This window comes from Corella eumyota, chromosome 1 (genome assembly GCF_963082875.1).
Source record: "Corella eumyota chromosome 1, kaCorEumy4.1, whole genome shotgun sequence".
Classification (NCBI taxonomy): domain Eukaryota; kingdom Metazoa; phylum Chordata; class Ascidiacea; order Phlebobranchia; family Corellidae; genus Corella; species Corella eumyota.
The window spans coordinates 13908907-13933439 of NC_137490.1; the positions used below are offsets into that span (position 1 = coordinate 13908907).

Genomic DNA, 24533 nt, shown 5'->3' on the forward strand with positions numbered 1-24533 from the left:
TTTCCGTTTAGGGGCCAAAGGGTCTACATTAAAAATATTTTTCATACATCATCATTTAAACTTTTACATAGTTACAAAACAACTCTTATGTATCAATAGATAACAAATAACAAGGCCCGACCTACACTTGTTATTACATAATGTAACTGGAACAAATACTTTAAATGGCTTTGCCCTATTCGTCTTAAATTACTTATTGTCCTAGGAATGATTTCGTAATATTGTTTCAAAATTATTTCCTCTTACGGTAATTTAATCAAATCAAAAATTGAACCTCAAACACATAAAGTTTGCTATTAAACATTATAATCGTTATTAAATATTTCATGCTTAAAAGACTTTAAGACCAGAACTATTTTAATACCTTTTAGCATTGCAAAAATACTCAAGCTATATTCTCATTTTTTATTGTTACATTACGTTAATGAAGTTTTTTTACAAGCAATTTAATTTTTCTACGACATCCACTGTTTTTGAATAAATTTTTCCTATTAATACAATCAAGCTAAATGGCTCAAATAAGCAATAGCAAAACGCCCAAAAACAACTTTACTACGAATAATAGCCAACTAATGACCATTAAAAAAAACATAGATATCAATTTTTTGGCTATATAAACGTGAGTTGTAATAACTTTAATATCATTTTTGGGAGATTTAAAAAGTTGTAATATTTTTAATATCATTTTTGGGAGATTTAAAAAAAGTCAGTGTCATCAGGAGCATCAAGGTCTTGGTACCCAATGATTGGCCGAGAAGAAAATGGGTCACTAAGATAAAAAACAAATTTTTAATGCTAGTTACACAGATAACTTAGAATTAATAAAAGTCAGGTAATAAAAAAAATTTTTTTTGGAAAGACTACTTTTTTACACAGGTATAAATTACACACTGCTGGGTTTATACCCTTTTCTTTACAAAGCACTTACCCTTGCCGCATTTCTCTGTTTTTGGGCGGGTAAGTCCTCCCTGCCCCATTACCATATGGGTTTGGTGCTCTGTGGTGAAATTGGGGAGTAGAGTATGGGGGCCTGGCTAAAAATCAATCAGTTTCCCAATTTTAAAACTAGTTCTCTTTAAACTAAAAAATAATTTTTTCTACATACCTGATTCTCCCCTAAAGTGTGGTGTCCCCGGTGGACCAAAACCTCTCCCTGGAGGAGGGCCAAATCCTGGCGGTGGTGGCCCCTGTGGTGGGGGACCTCCTTGTGGTCGAGCCCCAGCACCCTCCAAGGGACCTGGTCTACGTGGGTCCATAAGATAATTATTAAAATAAACAACATCTTTTTTAACCCCTTCCACCTTGTCACCATGTTTGTTGAAAATGTGTTTTCTGATATAATCTGGACCCTGCATTAGATTTTAAAAGGTTTAAAATATTTTGGAAATAAATCATTTACATAAAAGGTAAAAAATGATTAGCTGGATATAAGGAGGTAGTATTATTACACCAAACTTTTTTCATACCTTGAACTTTTTGCCACTGAGTGGGCACAACCATTTATCTTTTCCAAGTTCCTGACTGTTAACCTTTATAAACTTTTCAACCTCCACATTCTCATCTTTTGGTCCTTTAAATCATTGTTTTTGTTAATAAATAATAATCATATATGTGATAAAAACCAAATATTAAAAACTAAAGTTTCGCAAACAAAACTGTTATGTTTGATTATTTTTTAGATCTTTTTAAATAATTAAATAAACACCTTACATACAAAAATATACGTTTTTATTCAATTTACCAAGTTTTTGGGCTTCCTCCGTAGTCAGACGATCTTTAAAATTGAGAATATGAACAAGTTTGTCATTGAACCTTTTCTGAAACTCGTTAATATCAGATTGTGTCAACATATTGGGAGGAATTGGACCTCGAGCATGCATTATTCCACATCTGAAATTAATAAATAGTTTTTTTAAAACAAGAATTGATTGGGCCAAGCCTACACTGACAGAAACATGCCAAAGTTGGTAAAAGGTTAAAACCAAAGCAAATTCATGATTAAAATCCAATGTTTTGTTTTGCTGACACTTTCTTTTTTCCCATTAATAATTAACCAAGATACTAAATACTTTAGTTAGTTTTAATTAAATTTAAAAAGTTTGAATAAAATAGAACCTGTTAGGCATTTCATCCTCATTTGGATATTCACTTGCATTGTAATAATCAACAGAATGAACAATTCGAAGATAATACAACAAACGATCCAACACCTAAAAATAATAAAATTCTATGTAATTTGTCCTGCAATAACACTATTTAAAAAAAAACATTAAAAAACTAATCTACCAAAAAAAGATTCAATCAAATTTTGACACTACTTAAATAAATAAAATTTTAAAAAATTGTTGCAGTCTTCAAAATTTTTTTTTTATTGAACAAAATTTTTTTTTACTTTAATGAGATCATCATCTCTAGTGATCTGAACCACACCAGCAGTTTTCTCCTCATTCTTTGCTCCTTCCTTTCCTCCCAACAAGTCCTCCTCCTCGGCACTGCTTTCATCCACAAGATATTCAGAGATGTTCTTCAACCAAGGATTTGTCCCGCCCCCGGACTCTGCATCCTTGTTTTCACCCTAAATGATTAAACAATTGTAAAATAAATATTCACAAGCAAAGTTGGAGATAAAATGTTTGTAATCTAACTAAATTGAGCCATAACCTATATAAGCAACTTAAGTCTAGCATGCTACGCACATTTTTTATTTACTAACAAAAAGTTAATATTGTGAGTTTTATACCAAATTATGAAAAACAAATAACAAAAATTTAATAAAAATATTAATAATTAAATAGTGATCACCTCTGATTTAACTTCCCACACTTTCCACTTTTCATCCAAGTGCATAATAAGTCGAGCAATATTTTTAAGATCATTGCGAGCACAAGAATGATGTTGAGCAATCCCCGAGATGGGACGAACTCGACGAGCCAGGTCTCGATTCACAACTGGGTTTAACTCCAAATCTCGCAGCTGAAGTGATTTTCATTAGTAATAAAACTTTAGATAAAAATCTACTTTAAAATAAGTTTTCCAATCGACATTAAAAAATATTTAATTTTTTTTCAAAATGAACAATAATTTTGTATTTAAATACAAACAATGCATGAATTTTTGAATTACATTTCTATTATTATTAAAATTTTTAACATTTCAAGATGAAATTAAGTAAAGAAATAAATTTCTTTGGTAACATAAACATAATTAACACTTACTCTCAAGTTGTTGAGATTCCAACAAATATCTTTAATGTTCACACTTCTATCAAATGTCACCCAACATCGCCGGAAAAAACGACTAAAATAAAACAAAATACAACTAAACAAAATACAACAATAAAATAAAATAGTTTATGTAATATTTTATTAATATCAGAGATCAAAAATTGTATTTTTTTTAAAAACTATTCACCTTCTATCTTCCAAAGGATGGGAGAAAGCAACACGGATAAAACCGGGAAACTTTTTGCACAAATTAATAATCTCCAGTTTATTGATCGTTGGTGGGAGATTTCTCATAAAAATCGAGTGAGTTTGATGCAAGGGTCGAGGTTTAGGTGTGGCTAGTACCTTCATTAAAATTATTTTTCAATCTTGTTTGTTTTCAATAATTTAGAAATACGAAAATAATTTTGTTAAACATAAAGTATTTAAATGACATTACAAACTATCCAAATAAACAAAAATCCACTAAAAGGATTATTTTAAAGTTAAAGTTTGTTTTACGCAAATATACATACCCTTATAGCAACACATGTTTAGTAAAAAAATAAACCATATTTTGAAGGAGGATTACCATAATAAAAAGTTTAATTATATGTTATTGTAATTATACAAGTCTTTGTGAATGTTTACTTATTAGCCTAATAACATAGGATATAAGAGATAATAATAATAATTACTTTAATTATATAATAAGCAAAATTTAAATTTAATTACCTCTCCTTCTTCAGTCGGTTTCTTCTCAGTCTCAACATTTTCTAAATAAAATTTACAATTATTAGATTTTTAAAAAACAATTAGTTTGATTTTACAACAAAAGGATTAAGTTTTACCCATTTCAGCTTTCGAATTTTCAGGTTCTGATTCAGGTTTCTTAACAGCATCTAAACCTAGAAATTAAAAAAAAACTGAAAATTTCAATTTATATTTTAATTTTTTAAATAAATTTATAAAAATTGTGGAACACAAAATTAATATTGTGGTAAAACACCTAAATTTCTTCTAGGTTTTGTTAGTAAACTTTAAAATTAGTTTTATAAATACCTGGAGCAGATGTTGGCTCATCTTCATTTCCATCGCTACTCGAACCTTCTTCCCTTTCATCATCATAACCCATAAATCCCCGATCTCTTTTCTTCTTCTTAACATTTTCAGACTCTGCCGACTCACCCTAAAAATATTCCAAATAAATAAATTTTTTTAATAGTTTTTTATAGTTTAACTTAAAATAACTAAAAGTAAATTATGAATATTATTAGTTTACCTCAATTGATTGCTCCTTCGGTTTTTGGTCAACTAATTGTTTGTACAATTCCGCTTGTTTTTTAAGCTCATATTGCTCTTCGGTTAATACAGGCTAAATAACAAAAAAAGGTTATTTATTCTAAATAATAAAGTGTTTTTTTTTTCACTCGACATTAGGAATTTATATAAAGTTAAATAAATAATAAATTTTTACAATTTACCACAAAAACTAGAATATAAAATTCAAAAAAATAATCAAACGAGTATTTTTCCATTTCACCTTTAGTCCACCCTCTGAAATTGGATCAGGAATTTGATTTTCACTTTCAGGTTTTTGTTGAACTGGTTGTTTCTCAACTGCTGATGGTTCCTCACTAAACTCCAAAGAATTTGGATCTTGGTCCAACACCGTAAGATCAAACTTCTTACCACCTTCCATTAGTATTACAGCTAAAAAATGTAAATGATTATTTAATTTTTATAATAAAAAAGATTACTGTTTAATTTTTTAATTTATCAAGGTATTTTTAAATTTTTTATTTTAAAATCCTTATTTATCAAAATTTTAAACAGTTTTTATGCTTTTTGTAAAAAACTATCTTTTAAAAGCCAAGTTTTCTGAAAGTTAATAACCTAAACACAAATGAAACAAGATTTTCAATAAAAAAAAAAAATTACTTACAAGAGTCCAATACTTTAACGATTTTCAGTTCGTTCAACAAATCCAACCCAACATCATTAAAGACGTTGTACTCAACCAAAAGTTTAAAAACTTCGGAACGCCACTTCACACACGTTTGCTCATCAATAAACCTCTTTGCTGCCTCATCTGGATGATATTTCTCCTTAAACCTAGCAAAACAAATTTTAAAATTATTGTCAAAATAAAAAAAAAATTTAAGCATTTTTTTTACACATGTATATATACAATATAGCTTTAAAGTATTACTTTTTACATAGTATAGATAAAAATACCAATAAATTGGAGCTTTAATTAAAAATGTTTTAAAAAACATTTGGTTATAGTGAGATTAGCCATCTGAGATAGATAATGTTGTTTTTTTTTGCTAGTGCAGTACACTGTACATATTTCACCCAAATTTATATTAAATATTTTCATTATAGAACAAATTACCTCATTGAAATATGTCGCAAATAGAAATAAAAACCTGTCTAAACTGACTAATGAATTGCCACAGTAAACAAGGCATTCAATACTAACATTCAGATAAAAAACTGCAATTTCTGTCTAACCTATTTGATTCAGATATACAGTAAAAAGCTAAGTTTAGTAAAATTTGAGAATATGCTCTTGATTTTAAATACAAGTTTTCTAGGCCACCTGTTAAAAGTAAAATGTTATTTATAAAAGCTTAATATTTAAAAAATTAAAAACTAGAATAAAATTATGCTTAAGGGTGTGGAGTGGACTCAAAAAATATAAGATAATTGTAACGCTCTACTACAATCCATTATGTTTAAGATATTAAATTCACAAACCATTCTTCATCTTTGTGGGCAATAAAAAAGTCTTGCAACTGCTGTCGTTTGAATTCAACTTTATAGCCAGTGTATTTGGTCACTGCATCTTCATCAGTTATATCGTCACTCTAAAAAAATGATTGCCAATATTTTAGATATTTTACTTTACACGATAGCAATTTAGGGTACTATCCAATCTATTAATATACTTTTCAGACGAAAGGTAAAAAAAGTAAAAAAAATTAATAACTGGTAAAACAAAAAAAAATTATTGACCTGCGTATTAAGCCATTGTTTAAATGTCATCATGCGTGGTCCATGCTCCATTTCCATTGGGGGACCTCCTGGCCCCCGATCACCCTGCCCCCATTCCTCGCGGTATGGGGGTCTACCACCTGGGTGATCCCATGGACCACCCCAACCTCCCTCGAACCCAGGTTCAAATGGTCTGTAGATTTTAAGTTATATATTTCAATTAAATATCAATCTAAACAAAGAAAAAAAAAACTGAATACAACAATATATTTTGTTATTATTTTTTACCTCATTCTTTTTCTTCCTCTCATCTCTGGCTCTCTTCCAGGACTGAACCTTCTCTTCATTTCATGAGCTGGAGGTGGGTATCCTTCCCTTCTCCTGTGCATCTCTCCTCCACCTATGGGCCGCATCCCTCCTCCAGGTTTCATCTCACCCCCAGGAGATCCATTCCACCCCCTGGGTCTAAGAAACAATTTTATTTGTTTACACAAATATAACAAAATCATTTTAATTTTTTGGTCATATGTGATAGCTTTGCAGGTTTACAAGCGATAATTTGAGGTTCATTAAAAAAAATTACAAAAAAAGCTTCAAAAATAAAGTTATCACCGTTCCCTGCTATTCCAATCCCTTTCTCTAGCCCTTCGCTCAAATTGATCACCTCTTTCTCTTTGAAATTTCTCCCTTCTCTGCCGATCAAATTCATCTTCACTATCCCCCATTATAAGCTTTTAATTACAAAAACCTACACTCTAAATACACCAAAGTAATATAATTTTTATGGCCAATTAGTTGTTAAAGAGGTACAAATATACAAAAAATTTGCTTTTTCAGTGGAATATTTTTGTACTATCCCAATTAAATAATAATAAAGGCAACATTGAAAATTTATGAGGAAAAATAATAACTTGTATATTACTTGACATACGTGAACAAAATGCAACAAAATTCCAACATTCAGACACTATTGATAAGTTACTAAGTGAATAAGCAGCATCGTTTACAAAAGAGTATGATATTTAAATTTGTAGAAGCATGATAACATAGACTTTTGAAGGTCTTTGCGATAGTAAAAAAAACATGCAAAGTTATTTAACTAACAATTTTTTATAAAATTCCTAAATTCAAATTTATCTTAAAGATAGCTTTATACATGAAATAAAAATGTTAATCATAATCAACAAAAATTAATCCCTAAATTACCTTTTTAACTTTTATTCTTCACAAAATTGTTAAAAGTTTTAGTAAATACCACCCATTAATAAAAACAAAATTATCAAACTTTAAACATGCTTGAAAAATTATCAATGATACCAAATATGCTACTTCAGTTTTAAAAATATTTACACAATACAATATTTTTTTAATATGAGGAAATTTATATTTATCTTATTTTTAATAAAAATTGGTTTATGGAGTAAGCCGCTTTGGATCACGGGGGAAGAGGGATGCAGATCGGATGTTGTGAAGTCCCAGATACAACATTGTAACTCTTTCCATCCCAATTCCTCCTCCAGCATGAGGTGGACATCCATATCTAAAGGAATCGATATAAGCCTGAATCGTATCAATTGGTATTCCATGAGCTTTTGCTCTCTCAGTCAGAAAATTGGGGTCGTGAATTCGCTGGGCTCCCGATAATATTTCCTCCCCTCTCATGAACATATCATAAGAGTTTGACCATTTAGGATCATTTGGATCAGGCATGGTGTAAAACGGTCGAACCTCAAGTGGATATTTGTCAAGAATATAATAATCTGTGTCATATTTCTTTCTAACCAATTTTCCTAAAAACTTCTCATTGGGAGTGCTTAGATCTTCATTGTCGTTCATTTCAACACCTGCATCATTCAGCATTTTAACAGCTTCAGGATACTGCAAAATAAGAGTCGGTTCTAGAAATTTAAAAGGTTCAGCAGGGTACTGCTTTCCTACAGTTTGAATCTCCTTTTGATAATGTTCTCTTAATCCTTTAAAAATAGAAATAAACATGTCACCAATCACTTGAAGTACTTCGTGGTAATGATAGTTAAATGCCATTTCCAAATCAAGCCCGACAAACTCTGTTAAATGACGATGAGTATTTGAATCTTCGGCTCGAAACACAGCTCCAACTGTAAAAACTTTACCAAAATCAGAAGCAATTGCCATCTGTTTGTAAAGCTGAGGGCTTTGTGCCAAAAATGCATTGCCTTTAAAGTAAGAAACAGTAAAGACATTTGCGCCACCTTCACTTGCTGCCGAAATAATCTTTGGCGTATGAATTTCACAAAAACCTTTTTTAGTTAAAGTGTCGCGAAATAATTTACAAACACCTGCTTGCAATCGAAAAATTGCTTGCTTTGTTGTTGTCCTGAGATCAAGAATTCTGTTATCCAATCTAGTATCCAAATTTACTCTTGCTCGACCTGCCTCATCTAAAGATCCATCTTCCAATTCAGGACGAGAAGCATCTTCAATTTGTAATGGAAGTTGTGGTGCTGCTTTGCTAACCACAAAAATCTTTCTGACATGAATTTCAACATCATCTTGTGTACAACTCTCAATCTTTTGATCCACCTTTTTAACAATACCACATACATCAACAATGCTTTCTTTGGATATCGCAGAACAAAACTTCACCATTTGTTTGCTAACAGTATCCCCAACAAATGACAAAACTTGAATAGTTGATTGCTGGTCACGGAAAACCATAAAACATTGCTTTCCAGACCCTCTGGATGTATGCAAGCGACCACGAACCCAAATTTCTTTCTCTGCAAGTGCAGGAGTTATGTCGGTAACTGGTGTTAAAACTCGATCTGGTTTTTCAGTTGATTGAATCATCACCATGTCGCCGTAATCATCTTTAGAAAAATCATTAGCAGCTTGTTGATTGTTTGCTTCAGCTAGTTCAGCTTGTCGCTGGGCTTTCTTGGCTGCCTTTTCAGCTTCTTTTTGCTGCTTTTTTATTGCCTTTTTTGACAAGGGTTCACCCTGAGCACCAGCCTGTTGATTTTCTGTATCACCCATAATTACAGTCTTATATGATTTAAAACTAAATCTTGATAAATAACAAATACGATACCTTAATAAAAAATATATATTCTTTTAAAATATGAAATAAAAAATTTAAGTCAGACATTGGGTAATGGTCACATAGCTGTATTAGTGTAAAAAATGTGTAACATTTTTTTGTATATATCTTTATCCTCGATGTGGAAAAGTCGAATGCGCGACTTAAACATAGAGTAACATAAGTTACTCCGACCCAGTCTCAAGTTGCCTGTGCCAGTTTGGGATATTATAGAGACTATAATTGCCCGGTAATTATGCTGCTGATTAAGTGCTGGCTCAGCAGGAGTTCATACCGTTTATAGCGCCTTACTCAAGGGCGCTACAGCATGAGATCATCGGGGATTGAACCCACGACCTCATGTGTGGTGTAGCAAGAGTTCTTACCACTACACAACGCTGCCGGTTTTATGACTACTTTTTATGTACACATAAAAATATGTAATAACATAGGTAACAGACTAACATACGTTTTACAACCATCCCTACTGGCACATAAAGCCGGCATTTAGCTAAATACGTACTAACATTTATTAACAGCGCAAAACTCGTTAACTATACAAAAAGCGTGGCAACTTCAAGCTGGCATACAATTTTGTTCTATGGTACACGTCGCGTCAAATTTATTTTGTTAATCTGTTTTGCTAAGAAATATCTACAACGTTTTAAAATAACATCAAGACGTTTAAAATGTGCATTATAAAATAGAACCCATGTATTCCTATGTTGATAAAAAAGGTGAAAAACTTTTGCCACGAGAATTTATTTTGAAACGTCGTGTAACCATTTTCGCGGACAACTGAACTCATTTTGAAATACCGTCCTGTAACGATTGCATCATTTCTTTAACGCAATTTTATACATTTTGCTAATGTAAAGTAGGGCCGAGTTTTGGGGTAAAAATGCTAATATAGAACTTCTGTAACTAATATAATAGTATCTCTTTGTAAGAATAGCCTGAAAATAAGGGCATGTAGATTACATGTTACAAGTACTGTTACTATTTTGAGTCGTGACCTAAAACAACAAACTTTTAAGGGCCTGAATCTAACTATTTTATTTCTTTAATCAAGTATTTAAATCTTTTTAAAAGTACCCCATGATTACTTTTTTGAAACAATCAAAAGTGCCTACGCCTATAAAATACGTGAAATAAAATGCCACGTCGTTTTAAAAAAGGCTAAGGCCAAACGTGTTTCGACATTTTGCTGTGTGAAATTTGAAACAAAAACGACATTACAAAATTCTTTTTTATAATAAAGCTTTTATGTAAACTGCAATAAAAAAAAAATTAAATGCAAATTCTTGAAATGTAAACAAATAAAATGTAACAGTGCAATTAGAAACAGTAACAAAACATTAGGTAGTGTGTTGTAAACTTAAAGCTAAGTGATAATCGCTGTGGCAAGATTCTTGATCTATAGGAATGTAATTGTTGCACTCATTGCACAAATAAGAAGACATTTCACTTTGTTTGTTTTCAGCTGAACTCCAAAGTTCTTGTGAGTCCCCCTTTATCTTAATACATTCTTTATCGGTTGATCTGAAAATTAAAAGTTTTTATTTTATTTAGGTTGAATAATATCCCTTTAAATAAACTCCAATATACTTTAAGTTGTTCTCGTTTTCTTGAATTAATTTTGAATCTTGTGTTTGTGCTATTTCCTTTTTATTTTTATTGGCTTGTTCTGATTTTTTTGTTAGTGCCAAGTGTATTGCATTTGATGCTTGAGTTCTGGCACGAAAAAATCCCATGGGCAAATGTTTTTTTTCTGTCGCCTTGATTAAACCTAAATACACACAATGGTAAAATATCTAAAATTAAACTTGCTAACAATCAAATAGCTCTACTATATTTGTAAATATATTTTACTGAAAAGGTCTTTACTAAAACTTAACTACATTTAAAATAAAACTTTTGTGTCACCTTTTTTGGCAGTTCTTTTTTTTGTGCCACCAGTTTGTGGTTCTTTTGTTGTAAAGTTCGGTTCCACTTTTTTAAGGTATTTTGAAATTGATGTTTTATTTGGTGGCAACTTTTTTGTTTTCTTAGGTGATTTCATACAGTTTGCTTTGATCTAAATTTTAAAATGAATTCTATTAGAATATTATATTTAATCTAAAAATGAATTCAATTACAATATTATTTGTAATCTTATAACAAAATGAAAAAAATATATATGTAAAAATTTTGAAATACATCGTGTTGTAAATACAGTGGTAAGGAATTCAGCACATTTAAATCTATATTGTCCATTTTAAATTGTTGTTCTTCCTAAAAAACATAAACATGTTGGTCCTTATACTACCTTTGACTATAAATTACTTATGATTTTATATTTTACTATTGAATAACTGATGTAAGATAAACCTCATCCTGATGATAGCTCTGTGTAAGTGCTGGTTTTGTCTCCATGGATTCTTTTTCTTGACAATTTTCAGGAACCTCAGTTTTTTGATCTAATATAAAAATATTACAATTACAAATTAATATCAAAAAGTAATTAATTTAAAATCTAACTAGTATAAAAAAAGTTTAAGTAAAGTAATTAATTACCTTGCTTATTTTTGCTGTTCATAAAAGCTTGATCTATTTTACAAAGCATTGAATCCGGCTTATTTTTCTTCTTTAGATGTGAGAAAAAGGACATTTTTGTATCAAACAATGTTCCTTTCTGCTTATTGACAGTTTTGTTATTTTTAGTGTCATCTTTACTGGTTTTGGAGTTTGTACATTTTTCTTGTGTTAGTAAATTTTGATCATTTTTATTAGATCCATTTTGTGGTAAAATGGATTGGGTGTATGTGGTTGTTTCATTTGGTGTTAAAAACATTTCAATTGAATGCTTTTTTCTTTTTTTTGGTGGTGGGCTACAAATGGTATCTAAATTTAACATATTAAACTGTTTATAGTCGAAATATTGTACACATCCAAACAAAATATTCTTTTTACCACTCTTTTCTTTAGCTTGTTTTGGGGATTTCAGTACAGATGCCGCAAACATGGTTGCCACATTTTTCGATTTGACACCTAAAAGCAAAATTTGTTAATTTTTACAACACCCCCAGTTACTTTTTAGCCTAAAACTATTTAAAAAAATTATAAATTAAAAAATACCCTCATTGGTGGTCACATCTTTAAAGTTTTTAGCAGAAATACCAATCATAGTTATTGCCGGAGTCCTATCAGGAATAAAAAAATATAGAGTATAGTAATACATACAAAAATGCAAAAAGTAATTCTACAAATTTGTTATAAGTTCATGTTGATCTATTAATTATTTAAACAAACAAATATTTTTGACAGGACAAATACCTTTTGAACAACTACCCCCAAACTAATAATATTAAAAAAGAATTTTACCCCTTTGTCCCCCATTCATAACTATTTTATTAAAGAGAATACATAAAAGTATGTGAAGTCAGTTGTCAGGGGTTTAGTTCTCCAAAAAGATAATTAACTAAGGCATAGGTACTACAATCTTCAAGAATTATATCTGAAAAAATTACCATGCATCTGATTTATTATCTTGTGTTTCATTCAGTTGTTCTAAAGTTGACAACGTATACTTCAACACCTGCTGAATGTCATATTTGTCAATAGGACAAACTCTTGAAACTGCCTTTCTCATTTGTAATCCAACATGTGCAGTTAAATTTGTAGCAATTCGATTATTCTGTGATATAAAATATTTATGTTAGTTTACTAGTTCATTATTCTGGCAGATTAAAAAAACCTCACAGCATTTGAATAAATAAATGCTTTCCTCTTTTTTAATAGAGTTACATTTTTTAAATTAAGGTTATAGGCAGTTTTCTATAATTTTTAAATAAACTAAAAGCAAGTTTTATCAAAATAGTAATTTCAAATAGAAATTAATGTTATAAAATCTACAAAAAAATAATTAAACTGGTTTAATTGAATTATTAAATTGGTTTAATTGAAGGTTGAAGAACCCTTTAATGTCATTAATTAAATGAAAAAACAAACTTTTTCTTTGTCGATTTGTAAACGTTCAACCAACTCAGTTGCCAAACACTCCAACCATTTTTTAACCTTTGTTCTAGTGTCAAGAGCATCAGCTCCAGTAAAGTTTTTGCTACAACCGACTGATTGAGCAACATGTCTTTCCTTCACCAGCTCATAATCAATTCCTCGACATATTTCATACAACCAACGGCTAAGTTTTAACCAAAAATCAATATTATTTATAACTCTTGCAAAGTTAGCAGATAGGCTATTTAAAAAGCAGGCTTATATTGATTAATAAACATGAGTGCTTTTTCAAAAAAATTTATCAATCTTGCTTAGTTTAAATACGAATAAGTTTTTATAAAAAAATTAAATTATTTATTTTAAATTATTTTTAAAAATGATCTACCCAGTTTTCTCCCCATATTCAGATAATAAAGTCTGGCTAGGAACTTCAGTAAGTTGTCCAATTTTTTCTATGCCATAATTTCTTTGCAGAGTGCAACCCAATTTACCTCCCAAATTTCTTCTAAAAATTAAATATAAATGGTTATTTGTACACAAATTGGCAATGGTAGAAAAATATATCAGCTCATAAATATATTATAAAATTAATGGTACTTTGGTTCTAAATTTAGTGATACTTTGTATTCATACACTAACAAAGCTTACATTTTTCCAATTTTTATGTTTAAAAACAGTCCCGCCACCTCTTCAAATGGCAGTATTGTTTGTTTATTTGGTTTGTTGATACCACATGCAAGTTTTGAAAGCATCTACAAAAAAGTTCAAGTTAGAAAAAGTTACAATAACCTTTAATTCCTAATACCAATTGTAATTTTGTTATTGACCGAAATTGTAATTTTTATTGATAAGAAATCTATTAAGACTGCGCTTAAGTCCTTTTTATTGTTACAAGGACAACCTTGTTGTGTGATATCCCAGCAGAACAACGAAATGATGTTTGCTGATAAATGGCAGCTCTAATTTCTTCAACAACTACTGCAGCCATGGCAAGTCGAACTACCTCTGCATCAGTACCACAACTTTCCAAATATTCTTTTAAACCAGCTAACCTCACATCTTAAATAATTTAAAAACAAAAACAACAAGATTAAAAAAAAGAATTATATTAATACCATGTATGCCGCACCATTTCATTATTTTTTAAATTACAACTAATATTTTATCACTTTTTTGATACAACGTTTTGTTTAAAGAAGATATCTTACCATTTTTGTTATCATTTAGTGGAGAAACACTTGGTTTTCCAACAACATGAGTGTTTTGTAGTTTACTAGTTTCAGGAACACATTCTTCAGGCCTAAAAGATAAATGATTAAAAAAAGATTGATTCAAAAATACAACAAATAAATTCATTTCTATCTTACACTTTGTTAGCTAATTTTTTATCAATAATTGTTGTGAGATCAATGTATGCTTCATCAATACTAGCTCGTTCCACAATACCACCAAACTGCAATAAAACTTGTATAACCTCAGCACCAGCATCTCTGTACCTTAAATGCAAAAAAAGGTTGGTGATTATTGTACAAATTATGCTACAATACAATCTAATAAGCAAAGTCAGTTTTCAGTACCTTGTAAGATCAGCTTTTTCGTTTGCCGTAGGTACTTTACATAAAATAATATCAGGGCAAGCTTTTTTTGCATCATCCCCCCTCATTTGCCGAGTCACACCCTTATCTCTTGCCTCATAGGAAACAGCAATGATGCTATAAAAAATAGCTATGTGATAAGGATACAGTATGAAAAATATTTTTTTCATTACCTACACTTTTAGACTTGGGAAAGATAAAGTTTGAAAATAATTCAATTGATTCTGTATTTTTAATAGGTAACTGCTGTTGTCAGGTTGTGGAAATGTGCTGCAACCCCAGTTTTACAACATTTATTACAAATACAAAAAATTAAAATAGCAAATCAACAATATTCCTTTTAACTAATACCAAAAATAATTTAAAAAACCGTAAAAGAAAATTATTTTACCCTCCTCCTTTCCATTTATTGTATTGCACAACTGCACAAGGTTTTCCTCGAATAGATGGATTCCTTCTTTGTTCAACTTGCACGTAAAAACAATCCATGTCGATTAATGCAATAATTCTTTGTTTCGAGTCCATTTTTTTAAATTTGTTTAAGTTTTTGTATAAAACATCAATCTGCGAACGTTACATAACTTTTGTTTTTCACGACAATGTGCTTTGGCGGGAAACTCCCGGATTTGTTTACGCCTGCAATGTGATAAATTCTGTGGATCCGGTTTATCCGTTTATTATGTCGTGGGTTTGTTTTCGACATGTTTTAAAGTCATTTATAGTGTTATAAACACATTCATAAAAAAGTTAGCCTATTTTTTTTAAAAATAATTATAATGACTGCACTTCATAAGGTTATTGTCATAAATCAAATTCTAAAAAGTATTTTTTACCAATGATATTTATCACTATCTACGTCTTATGATCCATAGACGATTGTTTACAACGTGTTACAACAGAATCATATCTATCAGTTAACAGTCTATAAAAAAACAAGCAGTTTTTGCAAAGTTAACTTAAGTTGGTAATGGAATCTACCACAAATCAATCCACAGGTGACAAGAAAGCTCAAAACAAAAAAAGCTCCAAAAAGGAAAGGCGAAAAGAAAAGGTTTTATCGAAAGATGCTTTACAGGTTTTATATTTTTTAAATAACGTTGAAAGTAAATCTGTTATATACTAGCGCAATTGTTTTTTAAAACTTGAACTAATAATTATGTTTGTAGAGTCAAGGTGTTGAACAAAATTTACAGAAAGCTTCTATAGCAGAACCACAAGTGACTAAATCGAAATCTGAACTTAAGGCCGAGCGAAGAGCTAAACAGGTATCGTACTATTATTAATTTTCACATACATTTTTCTTTATTTTATAAATTATTTGTAATGGGTATCATAATTTTTTTAGTTTGTATTGGGCAAGTGAATTTATAATTTTGTTTTATTTTAAGGAAGCTGATAGAGCTGCAAAGGCAGCTGGAGTTAAAAAGTCAGATCAACAAATTTCGCAAAAACCAAAAGGACCCAGAATTCCTTCCAATATTCAGGTTAACTTTTTTATATTTGGGCATATTATAAAAAGTGTCAAAATAATATTAAGTTATAAGCATTTAATTTAATTTTTTAGGCTGATGATCCTAAAGTTCAAAAGAAAGCCGCAAAAAAATTGCAAAAACAACATGTTCCCAAACGATCAGATGGCCAAAAAAAAGTTGCATTGTTCTCACACTTACATCAATATGAACGAAGTTTTTCGATTACTAAGGACATAGGGTATAACAACAAATTTCATTAAAATTACATTTAATTTATATACTGTATGTGTACAAATTTGTTGGTTTAAATAAATTATTAACTTAGATGACAATTAATATTGTGAAGCCGGGTTACTGTAATCAATATATATTAAGAATTGCCCTTTTTGAAAATGAATTAAATTACCTTGTTTTAACTTTTATAGGAGTACATGTTATTAAAATGTTTAATTAATCAATTTTATTTTAAATTTCTTAAATTTGCCTGCTCTTCCAAAGCTATGTTTAAAAATGGAAACTACTATCTCTTTACATTTTATTTTTATAAATTTGTTTAAAGATTTGGAAACAGTAGCATCCACCCTTCAATTATTCAACTTGGTTTGCAATATGCTGAGGGTATAATTACAGGCTCCAATGCAAGATGTGCAGCTCTTTTAGCAGCAGTGTGTCGGCTAATTCAAGATTATAAAACTCCTCCACAGAAAGAACTTGCCCGACATTTGGAACAAAAGCTAAAATCAAATATAAGGTAAAAAATGACTTTATTTGCATAAAATCTAAGATGTAAATGTGTAATATAAGCATGAAATTGTTTTTAGTTTTTTAAATCAATGTCGTCCTCTTTCTGTATCAATGGGCAGTGCAATAAAATACATGAAGCTACAAATTGCCAATATAAAGCCAAATATGACAGACAAAGAGGTTATTTAAAATTAAATTTTTGTGTCAGAATTTTTTTATTGTAAATTGTTAAAATATTTTTAAATAAATTTTATTTTTAATTAATGCCATGAAAGATCCACTTAAACAAGTGCACACTTGAAATAGTTGTTTTATATAGGCTAAGACTCAACTTATTGAAAAAATGAAAGAATTTGTTTATGTTAATATCAAACTAGCTGGGGAGGCAATATCAACATCAGCTTCGACCAAAATCAATAACAATGATGTGGTGCTAGTATATGGAAGGTATGTAAACTTTATTTTATATTAAATTATCAAAAAAATTAAATAATAAAAATTAGCAACATTTTTACTTGTTGTTAAAGCAACCCACATATTTTCTTGTATTTTTTTAGTTCATCACTAATTATCAAAGTGTTACTGGATGCACATAGCAAAGGTTGTCAGTTTCGTGTTGTTGTTGTCGATGGCAGACCAAAGTTATCTGGAAGAGGTGTTTTGCATCGTTTATGTGCTGCTGGTATTAGGTGTTCCTATGTGTTAGTAACTTCAATTTCTTACATAATGCCCGAAGTGAGTTTGATAATTGTAAAATATTCATGTATTTGTTATATTTGCATATTGTTAGTAGTGGTCGATTACCTACAGGCTAAATATGGCAAGAAATAGAAGTTGCCTAAGGTAATTTACCTGCGCATTACAATCAGTATTTTTGTAGGTCCACAATTGTACAATGTTAAAAAATATTTTAGGATTAAAAATTGTGTTACAATAATTTTTATCACCAATTTTATAGTTGATTAAATGTGTTCATTTTAAATAACAATTTTATAAAAACTATTTGTTTTAATAAGGTCACTAAAGTATTACTTGGTGCTCATGGCTTGCTATCAAATGGTTATGTTATGGGTTCTGTTGGTACAGCTTTGGTTGCCATGTCAGCAAAGGTTCGAGGAGTTCCAGTTTTAGTTTGTTGTGAGGCTTACAAATTTTGTGAGAGAGTTCAAACCGACTCATTTGTTAACAACGAAATTGGTGAGTGTCTTTTGTATATATTTTAACCAAAAACCTTACAAAGCTTAAAAATTTTTTGCATATTGTTTCACAATCAATTTCAATAAAGGAAATTTCTGGTGTAATTTTATTGGTAGATTTCTTTTTTTTTCTAGCTTGTGTTGTGTTTTGTTTAAAAAAAGCTTAAGTATTATTTCTAAATATGAATTTTGTTTTCTTAAGGGGATCCGAAGGATGTGCTTCGTACCCACAATTCTTCAGATCCTAGTTCTTCTCCTCTTCTCAAAGATAATTCATGGGAAGATCTTCATTCTTTGAAGGTATTTTTGTAAACCTTTTTTGTTATGTATTATAAATAATTTAAAAACAAAAACGCAATTTATATTTTGCTGCTAGGTCTTACACCTGACCTATGACGTCACACCACCCGATTATATCGCGATGGTTGTTACCGAACTTGGTATGATACCCTGTACTTCTGTTCCCGTCGTGTTACGAGTTCGTAGTGTGGAAACGTGACGTCACCAGATTTGTTTACTTCGACGTTCTTTGGTTTGGGTCACGAGTGTGTAGTGTTGTTTAGGATATGTTAACACGGACAAAAAAAACAATAAAATTAAATATATATTTATTTTCAAATAGAATTTCATTTGACCGGTTATTGACAAAAAAAAACATAAAAATATCTTGTTGTATAACGATTACTGTGTTGGTGTATATTTATTTACGCTTTTTCGGAAAATAAAAAAACTATTTGAAAAACCAAATTAGAGGAAAATGGTAAAAAATAAAATTTGATTTAAGCAACTTTATGAGGTGGTAATAAAGAATATCCGTCGCTTCCACGAACTTTGGGTTGCGGAAGAAATCGATGTAACAAGCCCTTAATTAATAGCCAGCCACCGCAATATACAGCAAATACCAAACATAACAGAATTAGGGCAATAATTGAAAGCCAAGATGACCGACTTTCCGAGTATTCAATTCTTTCACTAGTCTCGTCTGTGTTGCCAAAGTTGCCGGATGAGATTTCCTTGTTTACATTTTCTTGTTGGATTTCCTCTTCTTTATATTCGTCTTCACCTGCAAATTAAAAGAGTTTTTTATATATATTTATATATGTACATAGATTTTAATAATGGTTAAAACGAACTTAAAGCTATGTACAAAACTATATAGTCTTATCTACAACGGAAACTAACCTTCATCCATTTCCATTTCCTCGTCGATTGCTATTTCATCTGTTGCACCAGTTGTCATTTCTGGATCAAAATCTATCAATTTGCATAATTTCAATAATTCAAGTAAGTTAAAAAAAGTTGATTCAAGTAAAAAAAAAGCATAAAGTAATATTTTTTATTAGGTCATAGTTTAATTAGGATCTACCTGTTGCAACAGTCGTATCTTCGTCCACCATATCGTACAAATTAACTCCGCTAGCTTTAAAAAAGTCATACTAGTAAGGGTCTCATACAATTATTTAACCATTTTTTTCATATTTAGGCTAAAGCATATATATTTTCTTAGTCTAATCACTTTAAAAGCTGTATTATATTAGCTTTGTTACAGTAACTGAATATTAAAATAACTATAAATGATTTTAATTGAAACATTAACTGTGTCACACTTTAATCTTAAAAAAATGTTTTCTTACTTTGACCAACGGTTTGATCGTCACTCTCCAAACCAAACCCATTACGATCTTCATCTATTTCCACATTTTCCCAACCTTCTATTTCTGAACTCTCTTTATTTTTAAAATTGCTTTCTAAACCGAATTGGTTACGGTCTTCGTCTATTTCGTTGTTATTCCAAATTTCTTCTGGGATTTCTGGATCATTAAAATTACTTTCCAATCCTATTTGGTTATGTTCTTCATTTATTTCATTGTTATTCCAATTTGTAGTTTCGGCGTTATTTTCTTTAAGTAAACCAGTATTTGTAACGCCTAGTTCGCCTCCTTCATTCAGTGCCGTAGTTTCCTCATTTTGTTCAATAACTTTATAAGGTTGTTGAAATGGGTCGTGTTGTTCTTGAAATTCGCCCGTGTTTTCGCTTTGTTCAGCAGTAAAAGAATTTTGTTGAAAATCATTAACAACTGCGAGTTCATTTTTGCTTTCTGTAACTTCTGATTGTTCGTTGGCTGCAATGTTAACATATTTAATACTTCAACCTTAGCTTATGTTATTACAAAAGACATATATAGCACTATGCAGGTTGCAACCACAACGTTTTATTATAAATACTTTAATAAATAAACTACTTTGTAGGTTTCTGACTACATTTAAGCCAATTAAAAGTTAATTATTAAGTTAATGTAAGTTACCGTAAGGGTTTAGGCTTAAGTTTGCCGATGTTTCAGATGACATCCGTTCTGGTGTTGTATCATCATTCACCGCATTATTAAAACTAGTCTGTTGGCCAAGATTATTATCAATTTGATAGTTGTTCATTACGGGTAATATTGTTTTATCATTGTTTGCCAACATGTCGTTTGAAAAACCATTATTTTCATTAGGAGCATTGTCAAGACTAATTGGAAATCCGTTAACACTAACTCTATTTAAACTTAGTATGAAAACTAATACAGAACTTAAATTCCAAATCATATTACTTTAATATTTTAGCCTTTTACCTAAAAAACAAAGCGTAAAAACTAGAATAGTTTTACTAGAGAAATTACGTTTTAAATACGTCAAAGTACTATGCACCTATATACTATAGGACTTGCTTAACTTTTAGAAGTATCCCAACATATTAATTTACTTGATTGGCTAGAATAACTGTAACCTCGGGCTATTAACGCACAATACAAATTTTGCTTTTTACGAAAGTCGGATTATCTTAAACATAAACCATAAAAACAGGTTTATTTTCAAAAATATTAATTGAATAAATGTGCGTCTTGTACGTTTTTATATCCGGGTTGTGAAGATTTACTGTAAAAACTATGACGTTTATGTATCTAGCTTTGGCTAAATTTTAAAATGTATATTAAAATTTCATTTGATTAAAGGGTAATATACTTTTGCTTAACATGTTATTACCTTTAAATAATGAAGACATGGTTTGGGCACCTGGTGTAAGCATTTGTAATTATAAACAAAATAACTGCCAAGTCAAAACAATTCCAATCTTACAATATAACAATAGTGCAATAAAAACAATTTTACAGTTAACTTAATATATTGTTAACTTTAGTATCTTACAAGTTTAATTTAAACCAAATATTACAACCTGTCTATAATGTAAGTGTTCATATCTAAGCCTCAATGTAATGGTAGCTATTGTATTTTAATTTTCCTTCATAAAAAAACTATTAAAGTGTTAATTAATTTATTTTCAAATTTGGATTTAATAAAACTAATTAAATGCTACTTTATCAGGGTCATTGCTGTACTTAAACATTGTTAAAAAATTTTGTGCATTTAAACTACAAAAAATATAAAACTATGCCATGGAATAGCAAAATGGCAATTCAATATTTGATATCCTTATGGTGTTCTGGCAAGAACTAAAATACATTAAAATGCCTGCAAGATTGGACATTTGTTTGGTAGTACAAATACAAAAAAATATTATTGCAAGAAAACAAAATTATAATTGATATACGAAAAAAATTGCACTAGTTTATAACAAGTGTTTAGAATATCATAACAAAACAATCAACAGTAACTTAATTAATTTTTCGTTTACGAAACTTGCGCAAAATGAAAATAATTGCTGCAAACACAGCTAATAAACCAAAACCTATTCCACTGATAAATGTCCAGTGGTGACTGTGGGTATGATCTAGAAATGATGCTTTTAATGCCGATACCAAATCCTCTAGCTTTTCACTTCTGTAACAATTTCTTATTTTATTAAAACCAATCAGTTGATTCAATTTCAACTAAAATTTTTTTTTGTTAATCAAAAAGATTTTAAATTTAAATTTATTTCGTATTTGAACTAATCACAAAACTTACGAGTTATCAACTGGCGGTGGAATTGAAAGAGCTTCGGTTTGCATAAACTCTTTCAAAACAAAACTGACAAGACTTTGTGAAGATTTATTTTCACTTTTGTAATGATAGAGATCAGTGCGATGAAAACTGTATAAGAAAATAATAAATTTAAACATTATTTCTTTTTGTGATTTCACATACTTAAAAGTAAAAAAATTGATCATCTATTTAGTACCATGGCTACAATAAATATTTTTATGGTAGTACAGCTAGCAATGTGATTGGCAATTTGTAATATATATTTACAATACAATAAGACTTTTTATTTTAATAAAAAAAACTTTTTGTTTAAACTATGATGAATAACTATCATTATTAAACTAAACATTTTCACTTAAAAAAATAAATAAAATTTTAGTAATTTAAACTACACTACACAACTACTATTATTAAACTAAAAGTTTAATCTTTTTTACTTTCTAATAGCACACACACTAACATCATTAAACTCTCAAGACATTAGGTATAGCAAATGTGATTGTATGGGTTTTCAAATAACTATCTACTACCAACATTTATGGAATATTAGTGTTTATTGTGCATTGAGAATACCTGTAGGATAGTAAATTGCCTCGTGCATGTTTCAACGGCACTTCCGTCTTTTTTATTCTACAATTTACTTTTTTTATAAAATAAATACCACACCTTCATTTGTAAATGCTATTAGAACCTAAAATGGTATATCCAAACCTTCTTAAAATATTTATATGTAAACACATTGCTTATTAAAACACATGCAACAACTTACAATAATATTTGAATGCAGTGTTCGGTTGGATCCATTCCAAATCTTTTGGTTGTAGCAGGGCTTAAGCTTGTGTCAATTGTTGCAACATTTTTTCTTCTTCGTAGTCTCACTGCAGTCGTGGCAAGGTCGGCAAGGTACGGTTTCATACATTCTGGCCTTTTTCCGTCTGCACTATAAAATCGGCAGTGTTACAATTATGTCTTTCACAAAATAACGACCCCCAAAAATTACCCAAAACAAATTATCATAAAAACATGGTTTATATATTATAGGAAATTTAAGTAAATAAATCAAACTTACAACATGATAAGCCAATCTCCAGTTGTTGCACCAGTGCTCGCTTGTGTCAAATGTTCAAAAGTTTCATCATTTAGTTCAGGAAAAGGAGTTTGTTTTGCTTCCACCACCCACTCCACAACCTCATCTGCTAATATTTCATCTGAAAACACATAAAAAAAAAGCTTTCATATAACAAAAATAAAAGTGAAAAATAAATTTAAATTAACTCTTTAAAAGTTATATTTTTTATCATCAATCCAGACCAAATTGGGTTAATTTTTAATAAGATTTGTCAAAATTTAGCAGGGTGTTCAATCTTAAATTAATATGGTGATAATTTGCAGTAAATAACATAAACCTTTAAAATATACAAACCAGAATTTTCGTAGCGAAACGGGATTTTACCAAGAAACAACACAATTTGAGGAAAATAATTGACTCCATATTCTGGAAATTTAACAGCAAGTTTATAACTTTTTATCTATAAAAAAAGAGTTTGTTTAACAACGAGAATACAGAACATGGCGATTTTATAATTCTTGAATTAAATAAAATAAATAGCAATTTTTTCCAATTCAATTGTAAATAGTATTATTTTCAAACTAATATTGTAAATATAGCAAAATGTAATTTTACTTTGCCATCTTCCAATGTGTTTAAATATTCTGCAGCTTCATGAAAAATCTCCATTTTGCTTTTGCAAGTTGGACAATCTTCAAACTTAGTGTCTACAAACATGATTTATTGTAAATCGACAACTAAATAAAACTTTTTTAAATTTATTTACAAAATAAGATAGCTGTTTAAATAAAACTGTTTTTCATATGCATTAAAAAGAGTAAGAAATTATTTAAAACAATTCACAACTCACAAAAGTACACCAACAGTTCTTTTGATCCAGTTTCAATAGCTTCATTTAACTGAACTTTAGTCGTATGTGGTACGTCATTTGGATCGAATTCTGCTTGACAAAACTTTATTACCACAACCAAAAAAAAATTTAAAACATTCATTTTATTCAAATTTAAACTGTGTTTTTACTAAGGCCTAATAAACTAGATAAGTTGAATACTAGTAGTTTATGCAAATGTTAAGGAATACTGTCGCTTAAATTAAATAATACTATTTTAAAAAAAAAATTAAAATAGGCAGTTCAGAAATAGTTACTGTGAATAATTGTTTTAAAAAGGTGATAGCAAATTTTACAGTTATAAATTTTCTTTTTTCTAATAGCTCAAGACAAATATTTCATTTA

The 24533-nt window shown here is 29.6% G+C and overlaps 6 protein-coding genes across 8 annotated transcripts; 1 reads left to right on the forward strand and 5 right to left on the reverse strand.

The window, feature by feature from the left end:
* Positions 1-397: 397 nt before the first annotated feature.
* Positions 398-6952, reverse strand: LOC145763784 (serrate RNA effector molecule homolog). Its single transcript, XM_082575302.1, has 20 exons — positions 6816-6952; positions 6492-6668; positions 6225-6396; positions 5967-6076; positions 5149-5318; positions 4747-4916; positions 4486-4578; positions 4266-4392; positions 4055-4111; positions 3939-3979; positions 3412-3569; positions 3216-3297; positions 2803-2973; positions 2393-2575; positions 2116-2210; positions 1742-1890; positions 1467-1570; positions 1106-1349; positions 929-1034; positions 398-769 (listed from the first exon to the last, which is right to left on the reverse strand). Exons 1-20 carry the CDS (start codon positions 6926-6928, stop codon positions 697-699), a joined length of 2595 nt encoding a protein of 864 aa, XP_082431428.1. The 5' UTR covers positions 6929-6952; the 3' UTR covers positions 398-696.
* A 5-nt stretch (positions 6953-6957) lies between these two features.
* LOC145763789 (aspartate--tRNA ligase, cytoplasmic-like) lies at positions 6958-9270 on the reverse strand. The gene has a single exon (XM_082575311.1). It carries the CDS (start codon positions 9216-9218, stop codon positions 7617-7619), a length of 1602 nt encoding a protein of 533 aa, XP_082431437.1. The 5' UTR covers positions 9219-9270; the 3' UTR covers positions 6958-7616.
* A 1242-nt stretch (positions 9271-10512) lies between these two features.
* On the reverse strand, positions 10513-15413 carry LOC145763786 (DNA polymerase eta-like). Of its 2 annotated transcripts, XM_082575309.1 has the most exons (17): positions 15244-15413; positions 14835-14969; positions 14625-14753; positions 14466-14557; positions 14159-14316; positions 13906-14009; positions 13643-13762; positions 13252-13441; positions 12771-12937; positions 12379-12443; positions 12214-12291; positions 11818-12144; positions 11632-11720; positions 11461-11535; positions 11188-11338; positions 10870-11050; positions 10513-10803 (listed from the first exon to the last, which is right to left on the reverse strand). In XM_082575309.1, exons 1-17 carry the CDS (start codon positions 15375-15377, stop codon positions 10620-10622), a joined length of 2379 nt encoding a protein of 792 aa, XP_082431435.1. In that variant the 5' UTR covers positions 15378-15413; the 3' UTR covers positions 10513-10619. The 2 variants fall into 2 exon arrangements, with proteins under 2 accessions (XP_082431435.1, XP_082431434.1); XM_082575308.1 differs by having other exon boundaries at positions 11818-12291.
* Positions 15414-15534: 121 nt separating this feature from the next.
* Positions 15535-19005, forward strand: LOC145743128 (translation initiation factor eIF2B subunit delta-like). The gene is made up of 11 exons (XM_082561035.1): positions 15535-15927; positions 16019-16117; positions 16241-16336; positions 16417-16562; positions 16884-17075; positions 17146-17248; positions 17388-17515; positions 17626-17803; positions 18085-18265; positions 18467-18564; positions 18641-19005. The coding sequence occupies exons 1-11, from the start codon at positions 15820-15822 to the stop codon at positions 18761-18763; spliced, it is 1452 nt and encodes a 483-aa protein (XP_082417161.1). The 5' UTR covers positions 15535-15819; the 3' UTR covers positions 18764-19005.
* On the reverse strand, positions 18909-20875 carry LOC145743138 (uncharacterized). The gene is made up of 5 exons (XM_082561047.1): positions 20571-20875; positions 19899-20387; positions 19631-19684; positions 19447-19518; positions 18909-19327 (listed from the first exon to the last, which is right to left on the reverse strand). The coding sequence occupies exons 1-5, from the start codon at positions 20851-20853 to the stop codon at positions 19044-19046; spliced, it is 1182 nt and encodes a 393-aa protein (XP_082417173.1). The 5' UTR covers positions 20854-20875; the 3' UTR covers positions 18909-19043.
* Positions 20876-21569: 694 nt separating this feature from the next.
* On the reverse strand, positions 21570-24328 carry LOC145760564 (uncharacterized). 2 transcript variants are annotated; one of them, XM_082574486.1, is made up of 8 exons: positions 24150-24328; positions 23915-24006; positions 23654-23759; positions 23300-23438; positions 23000-23170; positions 22804-22860; positions 22213-22338; positions 21570-22086 (listed from the first exon to the last, which is right to left on the reverse strand). In XM_082574486.1, exons 1-8 carry the CDS (start codon positions 24289-24291, stop codon positions 21921-21923), a joined length of 999 nt encoding a protein of 332 aa, XP_082430612.1. In that variant the 5' UTR covers positions 24292-24328; the 3' UTR covers positions 21570-21920. The 2 variants fall into 2 exon arrangements, with proteins under 2 accessions (XP_082430612.1, XP_082430620.1); XM_082574494.1 differs by lacking the exon at positions 22804-22860.
* Positions 24329-24533: the final 205 nt, after the last annotated feature.